Here is a 25,321-nt window from a genome sequence, read left to right on the forward strand (position 1 = left end):
CAACCCTCACTCACCCCCTTCCCAGAGAGCAGACACTGCACCACTGCAATTTGGGACTTATTTCTGGACCACCAGCAGCCCACAGCAGCCACGGTGCCTGGACACCACACCCTGCGGGGCTCCGTCCCTCCCTCTCATGGGATGCCCTCCGGAGGCCACTGGCCATGGCTGGCAGCCCCAGCCCAGGGCTGTGCTGGCCACTTGCTGAACATGCTTTCAAGGAGCGGAAGAGCCAGTTGGCTTTCGGTCCTGGGAAAATCACTTAACTTTTGGGGGGCCTCAGTTTCCATTTTCATAAAAAGAAAAACCAGCATCTGTTGAGTCAAACTCATTCAGTTGGGACCAAGTAACCAAGGTAAGCGTAGCAAGCTTTGGCACTTAAGGCACTGGTCGGACCCGCAGGATTATTTTCTATTTTTACAACACGGTTGAGTATCGTTCACCAAATTAGCATCTTTTTATCCTTCATTTCATGGGGATCACAGAGATAAAAAATAATCACAGGCACCACAAGCTGGCTGAATGCAGGCTGGGCGAAAGGAAACAGGAAAGAATGAAGGCAGAGGGAAGGGTAGTGAGTGGTAAAAGCAGAGAAAAAAGGAACAGAAAGAAGGTCTGCAGGAAAATGTCTCACAGGACCAGCATCACGAGCTGAGCCACCCACCTCAGGCCTGCCCGGGCGGAGTCCCCGCACTCCCCACGTGACACAGATGCCACACCTCCGCCCGGAACAAGGATCAAGTCAGATGCTCTACCCCCTTGCAGCACCCTAAGAATGAAGAGCTCCTTTAGGATGCCAACAACATAACTCTAAGTCGAACCCCACCCCCCAATGTCATCTAGCAGGGGGCAAAGCAACTATAAACTTCCCAACGCAAAAACCAAACCACGCCCTTCGTGCGCCGGCAGGAGCCACAGCAGTTCCGTACCTTTGGCAACGTTCCGTGGGGGCAGCGGGGGCGCGCTGGCGATGCTGGGGGCCGCAGGCTGGGTGGGTGGCGGGCTGCCACTGAGGATCGCGCCGTACGTCTCGTTCTGCAGGATGCTGGGCACAAAGCTCCTCTGCTTGTCCTTGGCCAGGCTGGCTGCATCTCTGGCCAAAGATGCGGCATTGGACTGCAGCTGGTTGGAGCCCAGCTGGTAGAAGCTGACGGGCCGGTCTTCTCGCCGGCTGGGGCTGGGCTGCAGAGGGGGGGGGAAATGCACACACACCGACCTCTTGGTCACAGCGTCCGGTCTACTGGTGACCACCTCATGCACACCGCTGCTACTCGGGCAGGTGCATTTTGGGCTCTCAACTGTTACATGAGAGCCGCAAGATTTGAAAGTTACTCTTATCATGTCTCTTCATAGAGACACTCCCCCCGCCCCAAAAGCCATGATTTATAATTTACAATTCTCCATTCTGTGAAGGATTGAAAATATAGGCTATTTCATCTTTGCTCGCCGGAGTTATCTTAACCTAGATCTGTGTTTTCACTGCATTTCCTGTTTGTAAACACACTTTCAACTGAGCACCCAGCTGCAATCAATCCCCAACAGCTAGGCGGCAAATTCAGGAGGGATCGATGCTTTCTTCCCTAATGAACTGAACTCTCGAGAATCCTCTAACTTGGGGGTCAGCAAACCATGGCCTGTGAGCCACCGCTGGTTTTTATAAACAAAGTTTTATTAGAACACCACCATGCCTGGTCATTTACATACTGTTTATGTCTGCTTTCAAGCTACCGTGGCACACCTGAGTAGTTGCAGTAAAAATGGTGATATTTTAGGCCCACAACCCTGAAATATTTATTACTTGGCCCTTCTGGTTTGCTGACCCTTGCTCCCCTGAAGGTCATGTGTATGAAATCAGGACGCATGTAAACCAGATCTAATTTATTTCCAAAATCAGCTTTATTATAAGAGCTACGATCTCAAGCAACTACCTTAACCTTGCTGACTCTATTTCTCATCTGTTCAATGGGTAGAACTTCGCTTCTCTAGCACTGCGCCAGGAATTTAGCGGATACAGTACTGGCTGTCTTCCCCACTGCCCCTCACAGGACCACCTGCCCAGTCAAGGCTCTGGCCAATCCAATGGCTCAAACCCAGCTCAGCTGCGCAGAACTTGATGGCTGGTTCCCTTCACATATGTTTTAAATTCAACAGAGCCCGTGGCTGCGTGAACTATACCAACCTCTGCTGGAAACAGGGAGGGGTGGATGAGTGTCAGCACTTGCTGTCAGACTTTTACTGGGACTATGTGACCTGCTGGGTCATACTACCCTGATGTGTGGACTTGCCCTGAGGCCGATGTTTCCAATCTTTTTTTTAGGGTGGGTAAGTATAACATTAGTCAGCTCTTCTCACTTGGACACTATTTTACAGCTAACTCAGTGGAGAAGTTTCTTAATCTAAGAGATAGTAAGTATGGATGTGAACGGCTCCACAACAAGGATAGCCGAGGAGGTTCTGGAAATGCCATGTATGTATATAATCAGACAACCTAGGTGCACATCAGGACACTCAAGTCCTACAGAAAAAAGGAAAACTTTACATGGCATTCCCCATGAATTTCCTAGCAGCTAGGAGTGTGGGCTCTGGAGTCAGTCTGCTGGAGTCTGACTCAGCTCTGAGACCCACATGAAAGTGGTAACCTGCCAGGGTGTCCCCCCAAGTGTGCAAAACAGAGTGTCATGAGCAGAGATCTGGACTTGGAGGCCAGTGCCCTCTGTCTGGCCTCAAGCTGGTCTCTAAATACTGGCTTCGCTGTAGCTGAGTCAACCTCTCTTGACGCTTCCATGACCCAATCTGATAAAGGAAAAAGTTGGACCCAGAGCTCTAATGGTCATTTAATTCTAGCTAAGGTTTTGACGATCAACTGGGTGAACAGGACCTGTGATGCTGGGGACCCCTGGCTCTTTGTCGCATCCATGGTGCACGGGCTTCCTCTAAAACCCACTAGAAACAAAGGCCCCCCATATGTTTCCCTCAGATCAGAAGGTGAGCAGCAGATGACACAAGTAACATTCCTGTAAATCAACACTCGTAGGAGCTGGGGGACCGCTGGCAGCTGCAGGAAGGCCCAAACCAAACAGCTACTGAGATCAATGGAAGCAAAGAATTAACTCTACTTTTTGTACAAAACCACTCTGTGCCTGATTATATTCTAGGAGCCACACTGCTCGGAGCGGAGCTCATTACAACACTCCCGGCGTCCTGCAGCCCGCACTGACCTGCAATTTCTCGTCCACATCGTCGTCGCTCTCATCCAGGTCTTCGTGGAGCAGTCGCCACTCGTACTCGACGTGGACGTGAGAGTTAAACCTCCCAGATAAGGCCTGAGTCAGCTGAGAAGATGAAGGGCTGTCAGTGACGTCTCCCGTGAGGCGGGCACCCATGGGCAGTGGGAGGAGGGGAGGCAGAGACCCTCCAGGGCAAGTAGGACCCTCCCTACTTCACTGGGACCTTGAAACTCAAACCTCGAAACTCCCATTTAGTGCTCTGTAAACTGTAAAGCGCTGTGCGCAGGCGAGGGCTATTTGAGATCTAAAGGCTAATGGTTGGCCTGCAGGTGCTGAGGGGCACACATGGGAGCAAACTTAACAGAGGACAACGTACGTGTCCACTAACTGTTAACTATTCTTGGCCAGCATGAGAGATTAAGCCCCACAGAGAAAGGATGTGAATGGCTATTCTCCCAATTCTCTCAAGGAAGGTAGACACCCAGTTCCATGTTAAATACACAGGAGAGAAGCGAATTCATCAGACTCAGTGGGTATCTTAGCACGTTAGCCCTTAACTTCCTCCACAGCCAGAGAGTAGCTGTGTGACCCTAGGCAAGTTCCTTAACCCTTGTCTGCCTGTTTCCTCATCTGTAAAATAGGGATAACAGAAGAAGCCACGCCATAAGGTGGCTCTCGAGATTAAGTGAGTGGCTCTGAAGTACTGAGAACAGCACCTCTCACTCACCTGACACTTCCACAGTACTTACTGTCAGTAGTCCTATTTACTGAGCACTTACTGAGCTTCACACAGGGCAAGGTTAATTCTTGCCACAACCTCGCAAACTGGTATAATAGATCAATACTTTACAAATAAGGAAACAGTGCGAGAGTTGGCATTGGCGTGACCTCCCTGTGTCACAGTGGGAGCCCTTACAATGCCTGACCCCGTGGGCTCTGTCCACTGGCCACGCCGCCTCTCCTTCTAGAACAGGACAGGAAAAGATGGTGCAGAACAACCCAAATGGTTTGGGATTGGGGAACTAAATACACACACCAGCTTTGGATGCCGCTGCAAGGGGAAGAGCTAGCGGCTTAGAGACTCCAGAGAAGAGCCGGAGCTGTGGTGGCCTCCGGATCTCTGCTCCACTTGCCCCAGGGAATGCCACGTATCCAACCAGCACATTCCGACTTGTGTTCCAAGCGTCACTACGAGGGGAGTGGTCACCTCCTCTCCAAAGACTCCCCGAGTATGCTTCCTCCTGGTTGTCCCCTTTGGGGTCCAACTGCGGGAAGACCCTCTTCACAGAAGGAAGGGCCCCTCCCCGGCCCAGGCAGGGTGCCTTCCCTCGGTCCGTGCCGGAGGGAGACTCACCAGCTCCTCGCAGTGCTCGTGCCTGAGGCGTTTGGCAATGTCCAGTGGCGTCTCTCCGGACTCGTTAGCTAAAAGACAGGGCAACACAAGGAGGCGTCACGGCAAAAATAAGCAAAGGTCTGATACCAAGAGGCAATTAGAAGAAGAAACAGGCAGGCAGCATGGAGTGAAACTGCGCATGACTGATGAGATGCGCAGTGTGCAGCAGGGAGAGCTGCAGTGGCCTTCCAATTCTACAGAACCGAAGCAGCGTATGGTCGGTGAGACTTTAAAAGACCATTTGTGCTCACCACGGAAGCAGAACTGAACTCCTTCTCAGTGGTTTGTAAATCTGAAACTGTGATTTTCTTCCAAATAAGCCTCCATCAACAATGTTTGGTTATTGAGAAAGAAAGAAAGAAAGAAAGAAAGAAAGAAAGAAAGAAAGAAAGAAAGAGAGAGAGGAAGGAAGGAAGGAAGGAAGGAAAAGACAGAGAGAGAAACTTGGCTCAAACAGGTGTGTGCCTTCTTTCTGTTCTCTTTGCTCTCTGTTCAATGGCTCTTCAGAAACACTTCCACACAATGTGATCACAGCTGCCTGCTCTCAGGCCGGCTATTGGTGCATCAGGGTCCCCTGGCGGAGGGAGGGATGAAGGCCCAGAAGATCAGGGTCCCTTGTGGAGGAGTCTCGGTGCAGGAGGGGCAGTGAACAGTAACTTCCAGTAAAGCTTCCCCCCAGAGCCAGGAAGGGGTTAAGTCTGATCCTGGCTGGGGGTTCTGAAGAGGAGGGCAAGATGCCCCAAACCTTGTTCAAGTTCACCCCAGCACGAGGCATCTGCCAGGCCTGTGCTCGGCCTCTCATCACCTACAGAGCACCTGCCCATGAGGGGACATCTGCGATGTCCCAGATGGAGGAAACCGCCGACAAACATGGGACCACAGCAGCCTTGTGGGGCCTGCGGGGGGCAGGATGTGTGTCTCCTTGGCTGACAGGAGCCCAGGCCGGAGGCCCAGGCCTGCTCACCTGTCTCGATGGAGGCCTTCCCCCGCAGCAGGAGCTTGAGGCACTCGGCGTTGTCCGTCAGGCAGCAGTAGTGCAGGGCGGTGCTGCCCTTCCCTGTCTGCTTATCCAGGTTCCCACTGGCCAAGAACAGGGGCAGAGGAAGAGAACGATCAGTGAGTCACAGGCCAGGGGACCTGCACTGCCCAGCCAGGCAGGGGCCTGGGCACGTGAGCAGGAGAGGCAGCAAGCCGTCAAATCACCGAGTGGGGGATTTCTCGCAATCCTCCTCCGCGGTGGAGGGATGGGGGCACCAGGCCTGCTCGTGCAGATGAGGCGGTCTTGGCGTGAGGCCAGCAGGGAACTAGTGACAATGGCGAAGGCCAGACAGAGGCACCCGTGTTGCTGCTGAACAGGGGCCAGGGGTGCATCCTGCCTCCTCCGGGGCCTCCCCGAAACACGGCACCCTCCCGCTTCTCCCTCAGTGCCCAGAGGCTGAAGGTCTGTCTGGGCCTCAGGAAGCCCGTGTGACTTGCCATCCTGTTCCACAGAAGGACAGGGAAAGCTTTTTTCATCATATTGACACTCTTGCCAGGAAAGGGAAGAGCCACTTTTCCAAAGCCCAGAATGTGAAAACTCCTGAGTCTGTGGGCCCCGGACTACCCTGAAAACAGCCAAAGGGGCAATCATGAGATTCCAAAAGTCCTTCCAGGGTAAAACAAGACCGGCTTACCCCCGAAGACACTGTGCTCCTCAGACAAAGTCACTCAACCTACCGGTGGAGGCAGCCCTGGAACGCGGCTGTCCTTCTGAGCAGGAGGGACAGGGGGGCTTTGTGGCCCCTGAAGGGACAGATGGGGGACAGTCAGCAGGTGATACCCACTGCTCTCATCAAAACAGAACCTGCTACACTTTCAGGGTGAAAATAAGCCTCATTTTCTGATCTCTCCCCTCTTCCTGCTGCCCTCCTTCCAGTGTAGAAGAAAAGAAATCAGGATTTCCCTTCTCACGCTCCAAGTTTCCACTGAAGGAGGATGGTGTCACCGAGCTGTTTCATCCACTGTCCACTGAGCCACTGAGCGGCGCTGGGCACTGGGGGGGGGGGGCACCCCGGCTCCCACAGAGGGGGACTTCCACTGAGTCCAGCAAACTGCTGACCTGCCTCCAGCTCTTCTCCTCTGGCCATCTCCCCCCACTCCCCGCCCCGCCCCAGGAACAGCAGGGAAAGGCCGAAATGCAAAACAGGACCTTGCTTTTGCATGGTGGAATTTTCCACTCCATTTGGAGCAATTTCAGTGGCTTCTGACCAGCACCTCCGCCTCCACACACCTCAAACCATGATCAGGGAGTCAAGACACACCGCGACGGGGCTCTATGGTTGGCCTGCTGCCCCAGGCGGGCTGTGCACCCGAGTGAGGCGGAACGCACCAGACAACAGGACTATGGAGCCAGGTAAGCGCACTAGCACATTCTTTAAAGGGAACTTCTAATTAAAAATTAGATACAACTTTTCAAACCAGACAAAATGCCCACAGTCCAGTGATGCGGTTTACCACCTCAGCTCAGGCGGGTGGCTCAAGTATGCATCTTCTATGCGTCCCTTTTACTCTCCCCACTGCTCAGGGCACCCAGCCTGGGTCTCGTGAGACACTCGGGGGACAAGTGTGGGAAGGGCACTGTGCACACAGGTGGTCGTGGGGGCCACACAGAGTCTGCCCTCCAGGGCCCAGAACTCAGCAGATGGGCCCTACAGATACCAAGAAGGGTCTCTGTCCTCACACTCTAGGGCTTCTTTGGGACGACGCTGGAATACCCCACTCCTGGCAGCTCTTTTCCTGTCCCATGGTTCATGTTCAGGCCTGGGAAATCCCAGCATCTTGGCCACACAATGAGGGAGGAACCTGATCCTTCCTTGGAAACACCAAGGAACAAAATCAAATGCCTCCCCTAATTTTAGAACACCTACCTGTTCTGAACTAAAAAGTCTACAATGTGGAGAGAAGTCCGGTCCACCGATCTGACTGCAAGATGGAGGGCAGTTTCATCTGGCTCCTGAAGACCAAACAGAAACATTCTAGAATTCCAAGGGGAGCATTCAGTTTTGTGTCCAATGTGAGTGAAATCGTGTATCTCTCTTCCAAAAGCCTTTTATTCTTTCTTTCAAAACATTAATCTCTAAGGTACACGGCCCCTTTAATCTCCAGGGGAAACTCTGTCCTTGTGAACCTGCAACTTTGAGACTGGTCCTCCTTCCTCCACAGGAAGTAACGAGAAATTCAGGGCTTTCATCTCCGAGTCCCCTCAATCTCTGTGTCCCTATCCCCGCACTACTAACAGAAGGTGTTACCTGTAAGGGGGTGGTCTTCGTTCAGACACGAGGAATATTCCCTGGGCCTCCTTACCCAGTCTCTAATGCCTGTGTTCATGTTTTTCATTACAGAGAGGGCCATCGGTGCTAATGCCCAGACTGCCTCCAATTTATACTAGGGGACCCCTGACCCCACTGCCTTTTCTCAGAGTGATTCTGGCAGGTGGGAGAGGACAGACCAGAGGAGGGTTGTCTCAGGTAGGTGGGTGGGCGAGAGAGCTGAAGGCAAAGGAAACATCCATGCAATGGGGAACATGGGGCAGAGAGGGAGGTGCCCCCAATCCATCTGCCTGGCCTGCCCAGCCAGCCAGGGTCACTCCCCTGTCCTCTGGCCGCAGCACGGCTCCGAGCTGAGCACGCTCTGCCCTGGACCACTTGGGCTTGACTTCTCTCTCTCTTTAACGTGGAATACCAAGCTCCACATGACGTGTGCTCGGACTGCTAAGGGTAACAGCCCAGCACCCTGCGCCTTCATTATGATGCTAAGGAGGCTTCTAGGAAATGTGTGTGTGTGTGTGTCTGCAAGGTCACCCATGCAAGAGAATTAGGATACATGCCAACCTGTGACACTGGTAATCGTTTTCCTGTAGACTCGATCCTGACAGTAAGATCCCACCCCACCTTAAGACTTCACCCGCTCAACAGGATTCTCCCAGGAGACCGGGGGATGTCCCTCTTTTCCTCTTCCCTCGGGGAGGAGGGCGCAGGGAAGGGAGCGGGCTGGGGAGCTCTCCTTCCCAGAGGCCTCAGCAGCTGCTATTGAACGTCTGGATCCCTGCTCACCAGAGACAGGACCTCTCTCAGGTTGCTCGGGTCCCTGAGAAGATGCTCCCTCCTGGCAAGGACTGGCCTTTCCTTCCAGGGCTGGCGGTCTATTTTTGATTTAAGAATAAACCACCAATTTCTTCCCCTGAACTCAATGCTATCTTCCTTCAGAGAACTATACTACTTTGTCAGCATTTCTGATTATACTGCCTTGCCACTCCTCCCCCCTTTTCTTTAAAAGGAGCAGGCCACACTCTTACATGTCCGTTGGCCAGTGGGATTTTTTCTGTAAGATCCACACCGTCAGCATACGCTTGGAGTAACCCAAAAATATCTCTTGTTTTGACGGCCTCACAAAGGCTGTGAAGTTTTGCTGCATTATCCGCATGCCTTTTCCTTGCATATCTCCTCTCGATGTACTTGGCCGTAATGTAGTCCTTTCTGGCATTCCTGAAATCAAGCATAATTGCCTTGTAAATGATTAAGGGCCTCTATTCAAACATACCTAACCTTCAACCATCTGGAACAATTTTTAAAAATCCTGCTCACACCCTTGTGCAGGAAGCGCTGGCGTGGAGGAAGGGGGCCGCTGTGTGACCACGGCAGCGCCAACATCCAGGGACACCTGGAGCCCTTTTAAGAAGCACTGACATCTTCCAGTTTCCAACCCAAGAGGCCTCAGGGCCCGGGTCAGGGTGCCTGGGCCTTACTCAGGGGCCAACAGTAGTCGGCCAGGTTAGGCGGACTGGGAGGCCCTCCGCAAGGGTGAGGACGCTATCTTCTCAGTCCCGGGCACCGTGCCTGGCAGGAGAGGCGCGCGCCACGTCTGATGAGCCAGAACAAACGGTCAGTCTCTGCCGTCTGTGTTCTGGCCTTCCCGTGGCCCTGTATTCAAGACTCCGCCTCCCCACAGACCATGGAGTGGCAGCAACTCCGGGAAGCCAAAAGCAGCACCGGTTCAAACCCCGCCCTCATCACACTGACGTGTGTCCCAGGACAAGCACTCCATTCCAGAGGCCTCAAGTCTTATTTGTGCAAGTGTGTACTACACAGCCGAGCGCAATAGTGACAAGTACGTGAACTGACATTTGCAGGGCACACGGTGGGGCCTTAGGACCCTGGGACTTGCTGATGAACTTCAAAGACAGAGAGCAAAAAAAAAAAACAGTAGCTCCTGGCTGGGACTCTCTGCATTTTACTCCAACACTTAACAAAAAACAGCCAAACAATAAAAGACGTGGACAGGATTTTCGAGAGGCACAATAATGTTAAGTTGTTGAATAATGCTAAGTTGCCTGCGGCCATCAGGGCAGCAGGGTCAGGGGGCAACCCAGAAACCCAACAGCTGATGAATGGACAGACAAAATGTGGTCTCTCCACACAGCCACACAAGAGAACGAAGTGCCGACACAGGCTGCTACGTGGACGAGCCCTGAAAACATTCCTCCAGGTCAAAGAAGCCACACGAGGCCACACTCTGTATGCTCTCACGTACACGGGATGCCTGGAAGAGGAAAATCTGCGGGGACAGAAGGTGGGTTAGCAGGGCCTGGGGGGTGAGGGGGTGCTGGTTAACAGGTGCAGGGTTTTGTTTTGGGGGGATGAAAATGTTCTGAAATTGTGGTAATTGGGCGCCTGGGTGGCTCAGTTGGTTAAGTGTCTTCAGCTCAGGTCCTGGGGTCGAGTTCCACGTTGGGCTCCCTGCTCAGCGGGGAATCTGCTTCACCCCCTGCCCCTCCCCCCACCTCTCGTGCTCGTTCTTTCAAATAAATAAAATCTTTAAATAAAATAAAATGGTGGTGATGGATGCACACTCCGTGAACATGTGAATAATACTGAATTTACATTTAAATGGGTGAACTGTATGGTATATGAATCATATTTCAATAAAGCTGTTAAAAAAAAGCATGTCAGAGAAAACTAAATTGCACCAACAATACAAAAACTTCACTTTGGCCAACAGATGTACAGAGACGCAGGGAGAATGGCATTACAGGATCAAGGTCCTTGGCTCCTTTCTGGAAACTACTCTTTCTGCCAAGTGTGAAGTGCCCCGAAGTTTCAAAAAGTTGGGGGGGGGGCGGAAGGGAAAGCCAGGGCCTGGTGGTCGGCTCTGAGATGGCATGGCCCGGGCTCTCAGTCAGACAGCTGCTCAGACTGGCTCTGCCGGCTCCGCTGGAGGGCACTGTGGGCAAGCCCTCCCCGTGACACCACCTGCTCACAGCACTGCCGCAGGTTACGTGAGAGACACATTTAGGCGTTTAGCACAGCGTTCTAGAAACACCAGCATGGAACGACTGGGCTCGTAGTGCAAGTGGAACCTGGTCAGCTCTTCTCAGCTCAGGTACTGTTCCCTCCCATCCTGTCCAGGGCTGTGCCAACCGCCTCTGGGGTCACCACCAGTCACTGCCCCTCAGGTCAGCACCCCGGGGCCCAGGCTGCAGTGCCCTAGGGCAGGGAGTGGGCAGGTCAACTCCAGGCTCCGAGAGGGTAGCAGGGGCTTCACTCCCCACTGCTGAAGACCTGACCTAAGACATCCACAGCCTGGGTGTTTGTGAAATGCAGGCTGCCTGAATTGTGCTGAACAATTTGTGTGTGTCGCACGCCTCACGAATGTGCACCTCCGTGGGCTTACAGGTTGAGTTGACATGTGCAGTCTCACTGGTCCTCACAGCAAGGCTTTGAGCTTTGTCTCCACCTTACAGAGAAGTAAACTGAAGTCCATGGAGGGACATGAGATTCTGTTTCCTCACGCAGTGGGGGCTTCGCACAGTGTGGCACATAGGGAACTGCTCAGTGACCTGCTGGGCTTGGTGATATACGGTATCTCACAATGATTCAAATGCTACAGGTCTCTTATGATGAGCGGTTAGACTAGATGGCTGTCAAGTTTTAGGGAGCTTCAATAATCGTTGTGGGACGATCACTACGGTGACCTCCCCTGCCTCCCTTGGAAGGAGCTAGAGAGATCCTGGACCCTTTACTTATTTTTTTAATGTATTATTCATCTGTCCAGGGCTCTGCATCCCCTGAAGGTCATTCCTACACAAGCCCGGGAACAGACCTGCTTTATGCACCTCCACGCTCCGCGGCTCTGTGAAGCAATTCACTCTGCCAGCACGATCCCCTCCCCGCCTCTTGCTTTTTGGAAAGGCTCAGACTTCTGGAGAAAAGCAGTGAACTTAAAATAGCAACACTTTTGGCACGTGTTCAGGAGAGGTTTCCTGTACTTCTGAAGGATGGGCCTGTGTAAGGGTCCTGGATCACAGAGGAGGAACAGCGCTGCCTCCGTAAGCAGACCTTAATCCACGTGCTTCCCCCTTTCCACCTATTTCTCTCTCTGCATACTCCCCCAAATCAAAAATCTGGGGATTCACAGGCCACTAGAGGGTCTTTGGCTTCCCTTTCAACAGCTTTATCTGCAGATGGTGTGTTCTCCTGAGATGAAGCCAGCAACAGTACACTCCTCATGTGCAAGTAAAATAGCAGCTTGTTTAAGTAGCCACAGGGCTGGGACTTTATCTTTGACTCATTGATTCATTAAATATGTATTGAACCACGATGAGCAACATGTTATGGCAGGAGATACAAAAATCAGGAAGATGCAATTTATGAGAGAAACAGGTGTCAATATTTCGGTATGGTAGAACGTGGGATCAAAGGTTTTAAAACAGAGCCAAATGCTATGGGAGTGGAGAGAGCCCAGCAGTTAATTTCACCTGAGTGGGTATGAAAGCAGGTGGCATTTTGCCATCACACTGGCCATCCGCCCTCATTTTGGGGGAAAAAAAGAGAGAGGGAGGGCTAAACTTCCTTTTCATTTGTGCCAAGGTTGGGGGGGTCTCAATGCAGACAGAACATTCATATTGAAGGATTCGAAGCAGGTAGTGTTCATTTTTTAGAATCATCTAGCCCCAGAATAAACAAATTCTCTGCTTTTATAAAGCACCCTTGGTACTTGGAAGAAATTATTTATTATATGCTTTGTTCAACATTGATCAATATTTCAGCATTTCAGGAGACTGGTACCTTCTGTTTGAGCACAGGTATCAATTAGACTATAAATGTGCCACACCGGACCACGGAGCTTCCTTTACTAAACAGCATCTTCTAGCTATCCTAGGGAGAGCTGTCTCACCTCTGCGTAACTGTCTAATTAAAACTTAAATTGCAAGGACCCTAAGTTTTTGGGGTCTGTGGGATCCGTGTGTAGCACTTACGCTGCCTCTACTGCCCACACCCATGGCGAGCGAACAGAGCTGCCAACACCACCTAAATGCTCGTGCCACCTCATCATCGTGCAGATGTTCATCCCGACGTCTCTGTGAGCAGGGGGGTGTGATCTCCGGCTTATGTTAGAGGAGACGGCTCTGGGAAGCCAGCAGGCCTGCCCAGGTCCCACCATGGGGGAAGGGCTGGATTTCTACGTCCCATACTGCCTCTCCAGGTCTGGGTAAGAATACAGTTTTGGAACTCAGATCTTCATCCAGACAGGACATAACTTAGCCTCGTGCCTGGTATCCAATCTCACAGAAATGCTACAACACAAACATTGGCTACAGGATTCCAACATGAATTGACCCTAATCCAACACCAGCCAAATGCTCAACTCGGATACCAGATACCTACTGGCCACGGGCTGTGTTCACGCCCTTAGATGTCTAGGCTGTCTCACTGCATTAAGTTACCTCTCCTCAATGCAAAAGAACACAGATCCTACAATCTCAGCTTCCCAGACACGTCCCAGCAAACTGGTTACAAACACCAAAGTTCTCAGCTTTTGCTACGGGCCTGTGCACTGCCTCCTAGGTGTCCAAGCTCTCTCAAGCACAGTTCACTGTTCCTCACCTAATGCCCTGTAGGAGGACCTGTGCCATCGATTCCCTCTCAAGCTTCTTCCAAGGGCAATGCTGTCTCTGTAAATGAATTTTTCTACTCTATCACATTTTTCTCATTTCCTCCTCTCCTGCTGGAACACTTGGATCCAGACTCACCACAAGAATGCAGGTACTGTGTCTTTACTGCCCTGCGGCCACCCCCCCCTTCCTTCTGTCTGCCCCACTCTGCATGGCAACACGGCAGTAGCCACCCCCCAGCCACTTGGAGCAGACGGGCCATGCGCTGCCCTGACCTGCTGCTTTTCCATCCACCTCTCGCTCTCAACGACCAGTGTGATCCGGTGATTTATGCTCTGTTTGGTAAGACTGGCAGGAAAATCTCCTGCTAGAAGCTCTGCCTCATCGGGCCAGAGGGATGCATGACGAGGCACAAAACCTTCTCAGTCAGGTTGTGTGTCAGCAGTACAACAAAAACAGAAAACTCTTGTTGAAGAAAACACACTCCACATTTGCAAAGACCCTGGGAAAGAAAATGATACGCAGTCATGTATCTATGACAACTAACCCTCCCAGTGGCTGAGAATTTATGTGGAGAGAAGGGGAGAGAGAACTCCCCTGAGGCAGAAGGTGAGGGGGTACCCACACGCTGCCAGCTAGGGCGACACGCGCTGTTCATCCTTCACAGACTCAGAGCATCGGCCAAATCTGCCTTCCCGTGGCTTCTTCCTATGAAAACCAGTCATACCAAATTTTTATTTGGACACCCAAAAAGGTGACTTACAAAAACACACCAAGGATGATTTATTCCCTAAAGAAGCAACCACTGAGATACCCCAAGCTTGTTAGTCTCCTGTCTCTTGGGGCTCGGGTACAAGGCCAGTCTTTCCTCAGAAAACGAGAACAGCCAGTTCCATACTTACATGTCGCTGCCCGGGTTGGGTTTGACTGAGTCCTCAGCTGGAAGGCAACACTCCATAATCTCATTAAAGCCCGCATTCCCAATATTCTTGGCAAGCTGCAAAAACAGAAGTCCATTTCAGGGCACTCAATTATTAATCCATTCCACGGCTACACGCTACTCATGCATCTGATGATTTATTTAATGGGCACTAAGAAATAGAGTAATAAAGTCGTTGGCCGTTAATAAAGATGGACAAAACCCAAACCCCAAAGGTACCCGTAAAACCAGAGATAAGAAGCAGCACGTCTATTACAGAGAAACGTTTTCATAAACTGTCCCCTGGATAAAGCACCCACATGGACAGGAAGAAGCAGTAACTTGGTCCAAAGGGAGTTTCCTCCTTACCCACCCCCCAAAAAACTCACGCTGCAAGTGAAACGGATCTAACAAGATCTATTGACAACAGTGAGGAGGTGGTTCTGATTAGCGGAGAGGGTGCTGGGCCAGGAAGCCAAGACAGGTTTAAATCATGGTTCGATTTTCTGGCTTTGTGACCACATACAAGTCAGTTTCCCTAAGTTTCAGTTTTTCATCAGTAAAATGGGGATGATACCTGCCTTGCTGGGTTGTAATAATAATAAACTGGGACAACTTAGGTGAAAGCACTCTATCAGCTGAAGCATTAAAAATTTATTTGTTCCAAATGTAAGGTCCTCAACTCGACAATCAACCTTCTTATTTGTTAAAAATTAAATGAATACATTTTAGTTCACGCTTATTGAATACGAGGCGCTACGCTCGACGCAGCAGAGAGGAAGGTAAATGTCGCGGCTCGTCTCCGTGCAGCTACCCTGACGATATGGCGACTGGCACCTCCTGAACGGCTGCACAAACTCTGAGGGACCAGGAGCTCCCTAAAAGCAGGGGTTTAACCGTCTTATCCTAGCACCCAGCCCGGGACCTGCCAGAGACCAGCTTCTTCAATGTTTAATGAAGCAAAACCGTGGGGGAGCACCTAGCACAGGGCTTTGGAGAGAAGAGATATTTTAAATTCCGTGTTGAAAATGGCACAATGGGGAGCAGGGGGCCTCTGCTCCTTCCACTCTCGAGGAGTGAGGTGGGCACACGGGAACCAGGGAAGTTCTGGGAGCTAAGGATGCTGCTTGAGCAGCCTCTTCTCTCTTCAGGCGGAGCGGACTGAAGGGGCCGGCTAAAGGGATCTGAGTTAGACAAGGTCGAACATTCTGGTGGCAAGTAACATGATGCAGCAAAATGGGACTGTGAGGGACACCGAAAGACAGGGGACACGCATCAGCTTATTAACTGCGTGATGAGCCCTCCTAATTTTACCGTCCTTGGTAAGTGAACAAATCATCCTAGACGGCCCAAAGCACCAAGCACTAACCAACCCCACGTTAGGTCCCCAGTCCTGGCCTGGTGGCCTCAAGCCACTGTCAGGTGACAACACGGACGCACCAAGGAGTCAACTCCTGCGAAGGATTTCTCAGATCGTCAGTGACAGATCCAGGACTGAACCTTGGGATCAGACCCGTTTAGAGCCAGCCATGCTCCCGTGACCCCATCTTTTAGTATAATGTGGACACCATCCCTTAGCCAAGCCCTGTCATTTTCAGAAGGTAAGTGAGAGAAAAGCCACAGCACCCCTCTGTGAGTGAGGGGCCCACATGCCTCTGAGTCTGTGGTAAGCAGATGGGAGGGGGGCATGAGGAGGAGAATTCCCCGGGAATCAGAAAGCTGCTTCCCTTCTGCTTGGACTTGGCTGCTTTACCAGGGGACAGCTGGTCCAGGGAGCCACCACATCCATGCGTCACACTTGTCCAATGCAGAGAAATGTGCCGCCTCATAGTTTTGCCAAGTTCCAGTGAATATTTCAGCCTGCAGAGAACTCGTTTAGAATCATCAACAAAAGCAAAGCATTTGCAGATGGGGGCTGCAGGGTCATGTCAAGAAAATGTGGGTTCCAGCAGGCCAAGTGGGCAGAAGCCAAGGAAACAGGAAGGCTGGTGTGAAACAGCCCCCAACACACACGCCCTCCACTCCCAGAGGACTTTGAGGGTGATGCTGGAGCAGACACGGGGCCAGATCAGATCTAGGAGGGTCTGGGGCGTTTTGAGCGCCACATCACTCAGTGAAGCAAACGCCAGCCCCTGGACAGTTCGCAAATGCCGACTGAGTCCTCGGGTGTGCTGGGTGCTGAGCGTGAGGAAGGACCCTGCTTGGAAAGACCTCAATCGAACGAGAGGGATGTCCATAGAAAGAGATGCGCAGTGCTGAGGGCTGGAAAAGAAGTCTGTACTAAGCACGACGAGTATGCAGATGGCAGGAGTACATCAGGAGGACAGCTGCCTGGTTAGGACGCCCGCTTTACCACGCTTGGCTTTTGGGGAACCCTGTGTGCCTCTCTGTCACTGCATGCAAGCACCTGAGCGCAGGGACGGGAGTCCCACGTTCCTGGAGAGCTGCAGCACCCACCTGTGCAGGGTCCACGGAGCCAGAGAGAGGCCTCAGATGTCATCCAGAAATTGTATTTAGAGTTTGGGGTGAGGATGGGGAAAACCTCCTGCCTGTTTTCATGCTTCCAGGTGGAGGGAGATCTACTGTTGTACATTCTTCCCTGCGTCACCCCCTCAAGGGGAGCAGTGGGCAAATGAGAGAAAGAACTTCCCTGAGAGAGGGCCTCAGCCCCGTTGTGCCCACAGGATGCCACACTGGGGGTGGTGGGCTCCTCCTGCCGAGTCTGGGGGCTGCTGTTACCTCACGTGTGAACCTCGTCAACCACTCTGGCTTCTCTCAGAAACTAAGCAGACTTTTGGTCTCTCAACGGGTTCCTGGGCCGCTCACATCCCAGCAGTGTGGAAGGCCAGACAGCACGACACACCTTTAATGTACAAATGGGTAAAGGCCCAGGGAAGTGAGGGCACTGAACCCCAGAAGGCAGAGCTAAGAAATGCAGCAAGCTTTCAATTTTGATCTCCAAAAAAGGGAGCACAAAAAAAGATACTCTGGGGAACATGGAAATTATGTTTTCATTAAAAAAAATTGTGTTTTCACCCAAGACTTTAAACATTGTATTTTTGACATATTTTACAAAGTATGTAATATACTTCTCAGTAATACTGCTATGATTATAAATTGTTTTATATATATATATGTTTTGGTGTGTGTGTGTATATATATATATATGGTGTGTGTGTGTATATATATATATATGGTGTGTGTGTGTGTGTGTGTGTATATATGGTGTGTGTGTGTGTGTATATATATGGTGTGTGTGTATATATGGTGTGTGTGTGTGTGTGTGTATATATACATATGGTGTGTGTGTGTATATATATATGGTGTGTGTGTGTATATATATATGGTGTGTGTGTGTGTATATATATGGTGTGTGTGTGTGTATATATGGTGTGTGTGTATGTGTATATATACATATGGTGTGTGTGTGTATATATATGGTGTGTGTGTGTGTATGGTGTGTGTGTGTGTATATATACATATGGTGTGTGTGTGTATATATATATGGTGTGTGTGTGTATATATATATGGTGTGTGTGTGTGTGTATATATATGGTGTGTGTGTGTGTATATATGGTGTGTGTGTATATATACATATGGTGTGTGTGTATATATATATGGTGTGTGTGTGTGTATATATATGGTGTGTGTGTGTGTGTATATATACATATGGTGTGTGTGTATATATATGGTGTGTGTGTGTATATATGGTGTGTGTGTGTGTGTGTATATACATATGGTGTGTGTGTGTATATATACATATGGTGTGTGTGTGTGTATATGGTGTGTGTGTATATATATACATGTGTGTGTATATATATATGGTGTGTGTGTGTGTGTATATATGGGGTGTGTGTGTATGTATACATATGGTGTGTGTGTGTATATATGGTGTGTGTGTGTATATATATGGTGTGTGTGTATGTATATGGTGTGTGTGTGTGTATATATATACATGTGTGTGTGTGTATATATATATATGGTGTGTATGTGTGTATATATATATATGGTGTGTGTGTGTGTGTGTGTATATATATATATATATGGGGTGTGTGTGTGTGTATGTTTTGGTGTTTGATTTCTTTTTTTTAAGTTTATTTTTTTTTTAAGTAATCTCTACAACACGGGACTCGAACTCAGTCCGGAGTATAAATCCTGGCTTCACCTCTCCAGCCTCATTTTTTAAGACTGAGTTCTTGTTTGGGTTGGACACGGTGTGCCCAAAGCACCTCGGACACGGCCTGAGTGTAACAGTTGCTCAATACATCAGAGCTGGTAACACATGTCTTGCTGCCCTTAGTTTCCTGGGAGTGGCTTTCATTCAGTTCCACGTGAAATGGCACTTCAAGCTGTAAGGAAGCTGTCGGTCTCCACGGGCCTCCCTCTCCACACGCTCTCCTTGCCACCTGGCTGTTGGCTGACCTTCTCTATGCTGGACAGCTCGTTAACAACTTCTGGAGAAGGGAGGCAGGAGAAAGCCAGGGAACACAGGCCTGAGTCAGCAATATATGCTCCTAAGCTCCCTGACCCTGCTCTTCAATTTGATGGAAAAGATCTTAAAATTACTGACCCTAATTTGATTTCATAATATCAAATTGTCCTTTATTAATTTCATGTATGATGTCAAATGGATCATATGATACAAGGACCTTAGTACCAGTGGTACTGTTTTACATATGAACTGAGTATCAATGCTGAAATCATGACCTATGGTAGGGAGGAAATTCACCTTTCCAAAATCTATGTTTACCAGGAGGATTTCTGAAAGCAGGTTTGCTTTAAAATCTGAAGATACAGAGCAGTGTGTGCTGGAGTACCAGTTCAAACGGCATGAATTTCCAGAACTAATTAGTACCTTCACATATCCAGCTTCTCTCTGCCGAATAAGATGTGGTTCTAAAAGCAGGTGGAGGGAAGAAAAGAAGACTGCTAACCAGCCACTTTCACGGACGCCACTGAAACCCATTCAGTCAATATGGACACCAAGCGTGCTTTTAAGCAAAATAAATAAAAAAGGAAATGGTGAAACTGCCACAGCGTACCATCCAAGGGAACTGTGTGCAAACCTGAGACCAGAAAATAATTGACGGAATGAAGCAAATAGGGTTTATCGTAAAGAATCTGGTGAGGCCATATGGGAGGACAGGAGCGACATTGTATGTGCTGAGCGTCTGTCTGTTGAGGAGACCACGCCAGCCAGAGAATGACAATCCCCGCTTGTCACAGCACACCACCCGGAGATGCGGGCACGAGTACTGGTTCCCCTCAAGGACAGAGAATCACGGAGCCTGTAAAGCAATTTTGCCCAGGACGCTCCCAAAGAGATGCTGGGAAGTTACTTTCCAGTTCGCCCTCTGAACCTGGTGCGAAGAAGTTTAATCGACAAGAACACACACCACGATGAACAGCTCTACCGAAGACCCTGACGTCACTGCTCTGCGCATCCTAAAGGCTCATACACGGAGCAGACAACCAGAGTGGAATCTCCCTGTGGATTCACACACCAGGACACACGGACCATTCTTCCGAAAGGATTTAAAGTCATCTTGGAGAATAAGGAGAGCGAATCCTTCAGTTACTATGTGCCAGACATAATTCTAAACACACACACACACAGACATCTATGTGTCAATCCTTCAGGAGATCCTCTGTGCAAGCATCCAACTGTCTAAGCAGAACCAAAGAACTCGGGTGCTTTAACAAGGCTTGGACTCATAGGAGTGCCTGGCTGGCTCCGTCGGTTAAGTGTCCGACTCTTGATTTCGGCTGAGGTCGTGATCTCAGGGTCCTAGGCTCCGTGTTGGAAGTCTGCTTGAGATTCTCTCTCTCCCTCTCCCTCTGCCCCTCCCCCCACTTAAGTGCTCTCCCCCTCTCTCTCTCAAATAACTCTTTAAAAAATACGTAAATAAAATCTTAAAAAAAGAAAGGGCTTGAACTCACGTTTTACAAATGAATCCTAAGCCCTGACACACACTGTCCATGTAGTGCTTGACTTAATGGCTGAGCAGTAAGGTTCTGGGACAGGATGTCGGGCCCACCGTCCTGGCACGCAGTGGGTGCGGTTGGGGAAATGCCCACCACCTGTGAGCAAGCACATGACCACACAGGCAGAGTTGAGGGGCAAGCAGAGGGTAAGAGTGAACCTCACAAGATTAGAGGCCCTTTCCCTCTGTTTTTCTTGTTTTTCTTTCTTAAGATTTTATTTATTTATTTTGACAGAGACAGACACAGCACAAGTAGGGGAAGTGGCAGGCAGAGGAAGAGGGAGAAGCAGGCTCCCCACGGAGCAGGGAGCCCAAAGTGGGGCTCGATCCTGGCACCCTGGGATCACGACCTGAGCCGAAGGCAGATGCTTAACCGACTGAGCCACCCAGGTGCCCCATCCCCCTGTTTTTCTGTAACCATGAGGAAGAGTCTGGAACTATGGCAGAGGTCAGGTTCTGGAAACACCTGTGGATATTAAATAAGCAGGCTCTGCCTGATGGCTCCATCAGGGCTGACAGCTGGCCAAACGTTAAACTCCTGTGAGCATGTGCAGACAGAGGCCCTAGGAGAGAGAGACCAAGATTCGAACCCAGCATCAGAAGCCACCTCACGGTTCTACTGAGATGTAAACCTTCCCTTCCACCTTCCTTGGCCTTTTCCTGTTTAGTGGGCAAGAGTCTCCAAAAGACCATCAGTGTAGACTCTGAGACACATTGAAGCAGGTGTCACAGATGTGCTGGGGTCAGGCTCCTACCGGCTCATGAGTGCCATCAGTAAAATTACACTATATAAACGTACAGTTACATAAATCATATTAAAAACAAAGTAATAGTCAAAACTCATCACTTCCTAACCATTTCACTACTCTGTTTCTGAAGTCACTGAGGGCCATGGTTTGTGAGGTGAACTCACCATACGAGCACCTCTTTCCCACCGCACGGTCGGTAACTCGTACTGGTTACTCCTGATGGCCAAGACTTGACAAAAAGGCCATGGTGGGAGTACTAACATCACGTGGAGAGGCTGTTCAACATTTGCTGGGAATGGAGACAGGGATGGGGATGGCGGATGGGGGACGGGGAGGGACGGCAGTGATGCCTACTTGCTCACCCCACGGCAAGACACGCCCCAGCAAAGGACAATTTATGTCCCGGGCTCCTCAGAGGTTAAGTGCAAGCTGTGGAATCAGATGAAAGGGTCCCCCCTCCAGAGCTGGCACTTTAATAACTACATAACCTTGGGCGCATTAAAACATTCTAACCCTCACTTCCTCCTTTGTAAAGTGCGGATAAATATCAAGGTCATTGGGCTATCGTGAAGGGCTAATATATATCAAGTGCTCTGTGAAGTGCCTTGTACAAAATAAACAATTATTATTTCACCAAAAATCACTGAACACTTCCCACTGTTTTGAGAAAACCAGTACAGCAACCGCTGGAGTTTACCAGATAATTTGTGCTTCTCTGAAAATATACTGTGGGAATCTCAAATCTATGCCACCATCAGCTGCCCATGATACCAGCCACTTGGTTCCACACAGCTCTAAGACGTCGGTGGGACGCACCATGACCTTACCAACAACCACACCGTGGAACCGAGGACACGCTGCTGGAGTCTCGCCGAGTCTAGCTTAGCTCTAAACTTGAAGTTCTCGGGGACGTTACTAACCAGGAGACCAGAATTCACTCTAGTTTCTCCCAACTTGGTCTTTCAAGACCATAAAGGAATCCTTCGGAAAGACCGGAAGGATCTGACAAGATAGTTCAAAATGTATTCTAAGTTCAGACACGCTGGTTCTAGAGTGGTCATCAATAAAATAAATGGCCCCTTGAGGATATACTGACCACGATAATTGATTTTCTGTCAAGACCATTGCTCTTTTCATTATAATCAACAGCAATCTGTAACCACTTCATGTTTACCGTCCAATGCCCAGCTATGCCAAGAGTTTCTAACACTGCTTCCTACCAGCAATTACAGACTCTGACAGCAGCTCACAAAAGCTCCATTTTAGGTGGCTTCAAAACAGCTAGCGGGATGTGCCTTTTCCTCAGTGGGGCCAGTCTCACTACTCTGGACGTTACGTCACAGACAGTGCTTCAGCCTCCCAGTATCCATGTACATCGCACTGCACGGCTCTGCGTTATCCCCGACCCCAGAATGAAACTCTTCCTTAGAGACAAAGGCAGTAAAAGCAAAGACCAGTATCTCCCCTAAAGGGCAACAGTAAGGGGCAGAGGAAAAGAGCACTGGAGGCTCGAGGCGAGTGGTGACCACAGACTTGGCAGGAATCTGCCGGGGATGCGTCCTCGACTGTCTCTGGGCTTTGCGTTCCGCGTGCGGTTAAGGAACGGGGTCAGCTAGACGACGCCACCGTCCTAGTCCATGATCTTACAACAGTCGCAGCTCTCCTTTGTTTCACTTCACTTTATTCGTTTAAGAACCAAGTTTTACAACAAAAAGTGCCCTCAACTACCAGTGGCCGAGAAGGAGGAATCGTCACTGAGGTTCTAATTGCCCAAACCCATCTGGCAAAAATCAACAACCATCAGCCCAGTGGAATTTCAAGAAACCAAAATGGATTTGAATGCCAAAATGAAAACCCAGCGTTCAGCTCATTCGCTTCCATTTCAAAATCAAGGATTTGAGAATTACCAGCAGCTCAGATGTTCCTAAGACATCTAACGTGAGGGACTGCATCCGCGAGTAGTGAACCCCGAGCTCCCGGTGGATTCCAGAGCACTCAATGCAGGTCAGGATGCCCAAATTGGTGGAAAGCCATGTAGGATCTGCCAAAGAGAACAGGGCAAATTGGAGCTTGCAGTTCAGTAGAGGGCCAGGGTCACAACATTCTTCCTGTAGTGACTGCACGTGGCGTTTCGAGCATGACCGTCTTCTTATTCCTTGACCCAGCGGGAGCTCCCATTCACAGTCACTCTGCATTAGCACCGATTTACACACAATACACACATGCACGTGTCTGCTCTCCCTCCTCTTCCCATCCCTCCATTTCTTTACTCATTTATCTTGCCCACCCTTCTATTCATTAAGAACTCCCCAGTGACAGATGCCGCGTCCAAGGATACACAGGACGCAGTGCCCTCTAGTGGGCACAGGTCTTCGAGGGCTGTCCTGAACACAGACCACGCCCATCGCCAACCTTGGTCAGACCAGCAAAGGGGAGAGAAAAAAATGCCACAGTCTAGCGCTGGATGGGGAACAGACGTAAAGTGTGTCTCTGTGTCCGCGAAATGCTAACGGTAATGACGGAGAACACATACATGTGCTGATGCCATACTATGTGCTTGGCACTTCGAGGGCAGCAATTAAGAGTTCTGATCACAAGAGCTTCAGAAATTACAGATACAGACGCAGAATCCTTCATTCAGCACACAAGCGCGCCAGCAGGCGAACAGGACAGGTGTCGTCACAGTGCTCACAAAGGAGAAGGGCCTTGCTTGACGGGTCGTGGGGCCGCACGTCAGCCCCGCCTGTGCCGAGGTCCAAGGCCGTGCTGGCACCGCGACACCGAGCTCCTCCGAGCAGTTACCAGCTCACTGAGCCATCCTACTATGCGCTGGCTACACAGCACGCGCTCAAGAAATGCTTGGCAGATGAAAGCTAGATCGAAAATGGGGCATTCCAAATAACCCACTCGAGCACATTATCACAGCCCTTAAGTACCATTCTCTTTGGAACGGCCTGTTGACCTTGGAAGCTCACGGCACGGAAACAGCATAACCTGTGTCACTAGATCATTGTCAAGTTCTTTTTTGAAATGTTCAAGTTATAAAAAACGTTCTCCGTTAGGAAATACTTCTGGGCATTGGTGTTTTCACTTCTACCCTGTTGGCTGTATGAGGCCCTCGGCAGGTAGAAGTGTGTTTCGACTACTTTATATCAAGCTTCGTGTCACACATCCTGTCTCAGCATTTGCGAACAGAAATAAACAAAACTTTGACTTCTTTCTGCAGCATTTTAAATGTCCAACTGCTGCGTTGTCTGCATCTTTTCTTAAGAAAAAGTGCGATTCACTACTTATCACTCCCTCCCTCATCTTCTGCCAGAAGGTAATTTTTAATGAGTCTGAGACCCCAAGGGAGTGCCTCAAAATACCCCCAGATATACAGCCTTCGGGGCAACAGGAACCTTCCAGCAATTCTCAACTGCCCACTCTACTTTTGTTGTGTTCATTTTTTGTAAGAACTGTCGTAGAATGAGAGGAATGAAAAAGGTAACTGATCATTCCACAGTTTTCCTTATTTTGTAAATGTCCAGAAACAGCTATTCCAAAGCTCCCCTGACCTCTCAGCACCATTCCAGCTTAATCAGAAGAAATCCACTCCTTAAGCTTTTAAAATACTAGCTATTAAAATTTACAACGATACTCTATGTCGATTAAAAAAAATGAAGTCCCCGAGAGGCTTCACCAAAATGCAAAAACACACATCTCATTTCACAAAACGTGGCACCTGGAAGGGACCCGAAAACACTTGCAGCCAGTTCCTTGGTTTTCCATATAGGAAAACCAATACCTAACAAAGAAAGTGGCTCTCCCAGCATCACAGACTAGACAGTGGCTTAAAGTTGAAGTTCTACAAAGTAGCACAAAGGGAGGATGGAGTAAATCCCGCGAAAAGCCGCCCCTACAAGGCCGCACAGCCAATACAATGAGCAGATGATCTTGGTTTCACCCGCCTTCTGTGCTTCCGTTTTCATTTCTCAAAAAGCTTTAAATCTTTTCAGCCCTATTGGGCCATCTTCCTGCCGCCCGTGCGGGGCCCCGAGGCAGGCGTCTTCCCACCCTCCCCCAACACGGTCTGCACACAGCCCAGGACGCAGCTGCATGCTGCCCGGGCAATGCCGGG

General features: G+C 50.0%; 1 protein-coding gene across 4 annotated transcripts in view; it reads right to left on the reverse strand.

Annotated features, from left to right (window-relative positions):
* ASAP2 (ArfGAP with SH3 domain, ankyrin repeat and PH domain 2) overlaps positions 1-25,321 on the reverse strand; it is a 167,876-nt gene that overhangs the window by 13,437 nt on the left and 129,118 nt on the right. For all 4 annotated transcript variants that reach the window (XM_048222891.2, XM_057309395.1, XM_048222890.2 and 1 more), the window contains exons 15-22: positions 23,109-23,242; positions 14,452-14,546; positions 8,954-9,143; positions 7,527-7,612; positions 5,585-5,700; positions 4,582-4,649; positions 3,219-3,332; positions 930-1,182 (exon numbers count right to left, since the gene is read on the reverse strand). In XM_048222891.2, the coding sequence (XP_048078848.1) occupies positions 930-1,182; positions 3,219-3,332; positions 4,582-4,649; positions 5,585-5,700; positions 7,527-7,612; positions 8,954-9,143; positions 14,452-14,546; positions 23,109-23,242 (1,056 nt within the window). The remainder of the gene's footprint in view (positions 1-929; positions 1,183-3,218; positions 3,333-4,581; positions 4,650-5,584; positions 5,701-7,526; positions 7,613-8,953; positions 9,144-14,451; positions 14,547-23,108; positions 23,243-25,321) is intronic.

The sequence above is a fragment of the Ursus arctos genome, unplaced genomic scaffold (genome assembly GCF_023065955.2).
Source record: "Ursus arctos isolate Adak ecotype North America unplaced genomic scaffold, UrsArc2.0 scaffold_8, whole genome shotgun sequence".
Taxonomy (NCBI): domain Eukaryota; kingdom Metazoa; phylum Chordata; class Mammalia; order Carnivora; family Ursidae; genus Ursus; species Ursus arctos.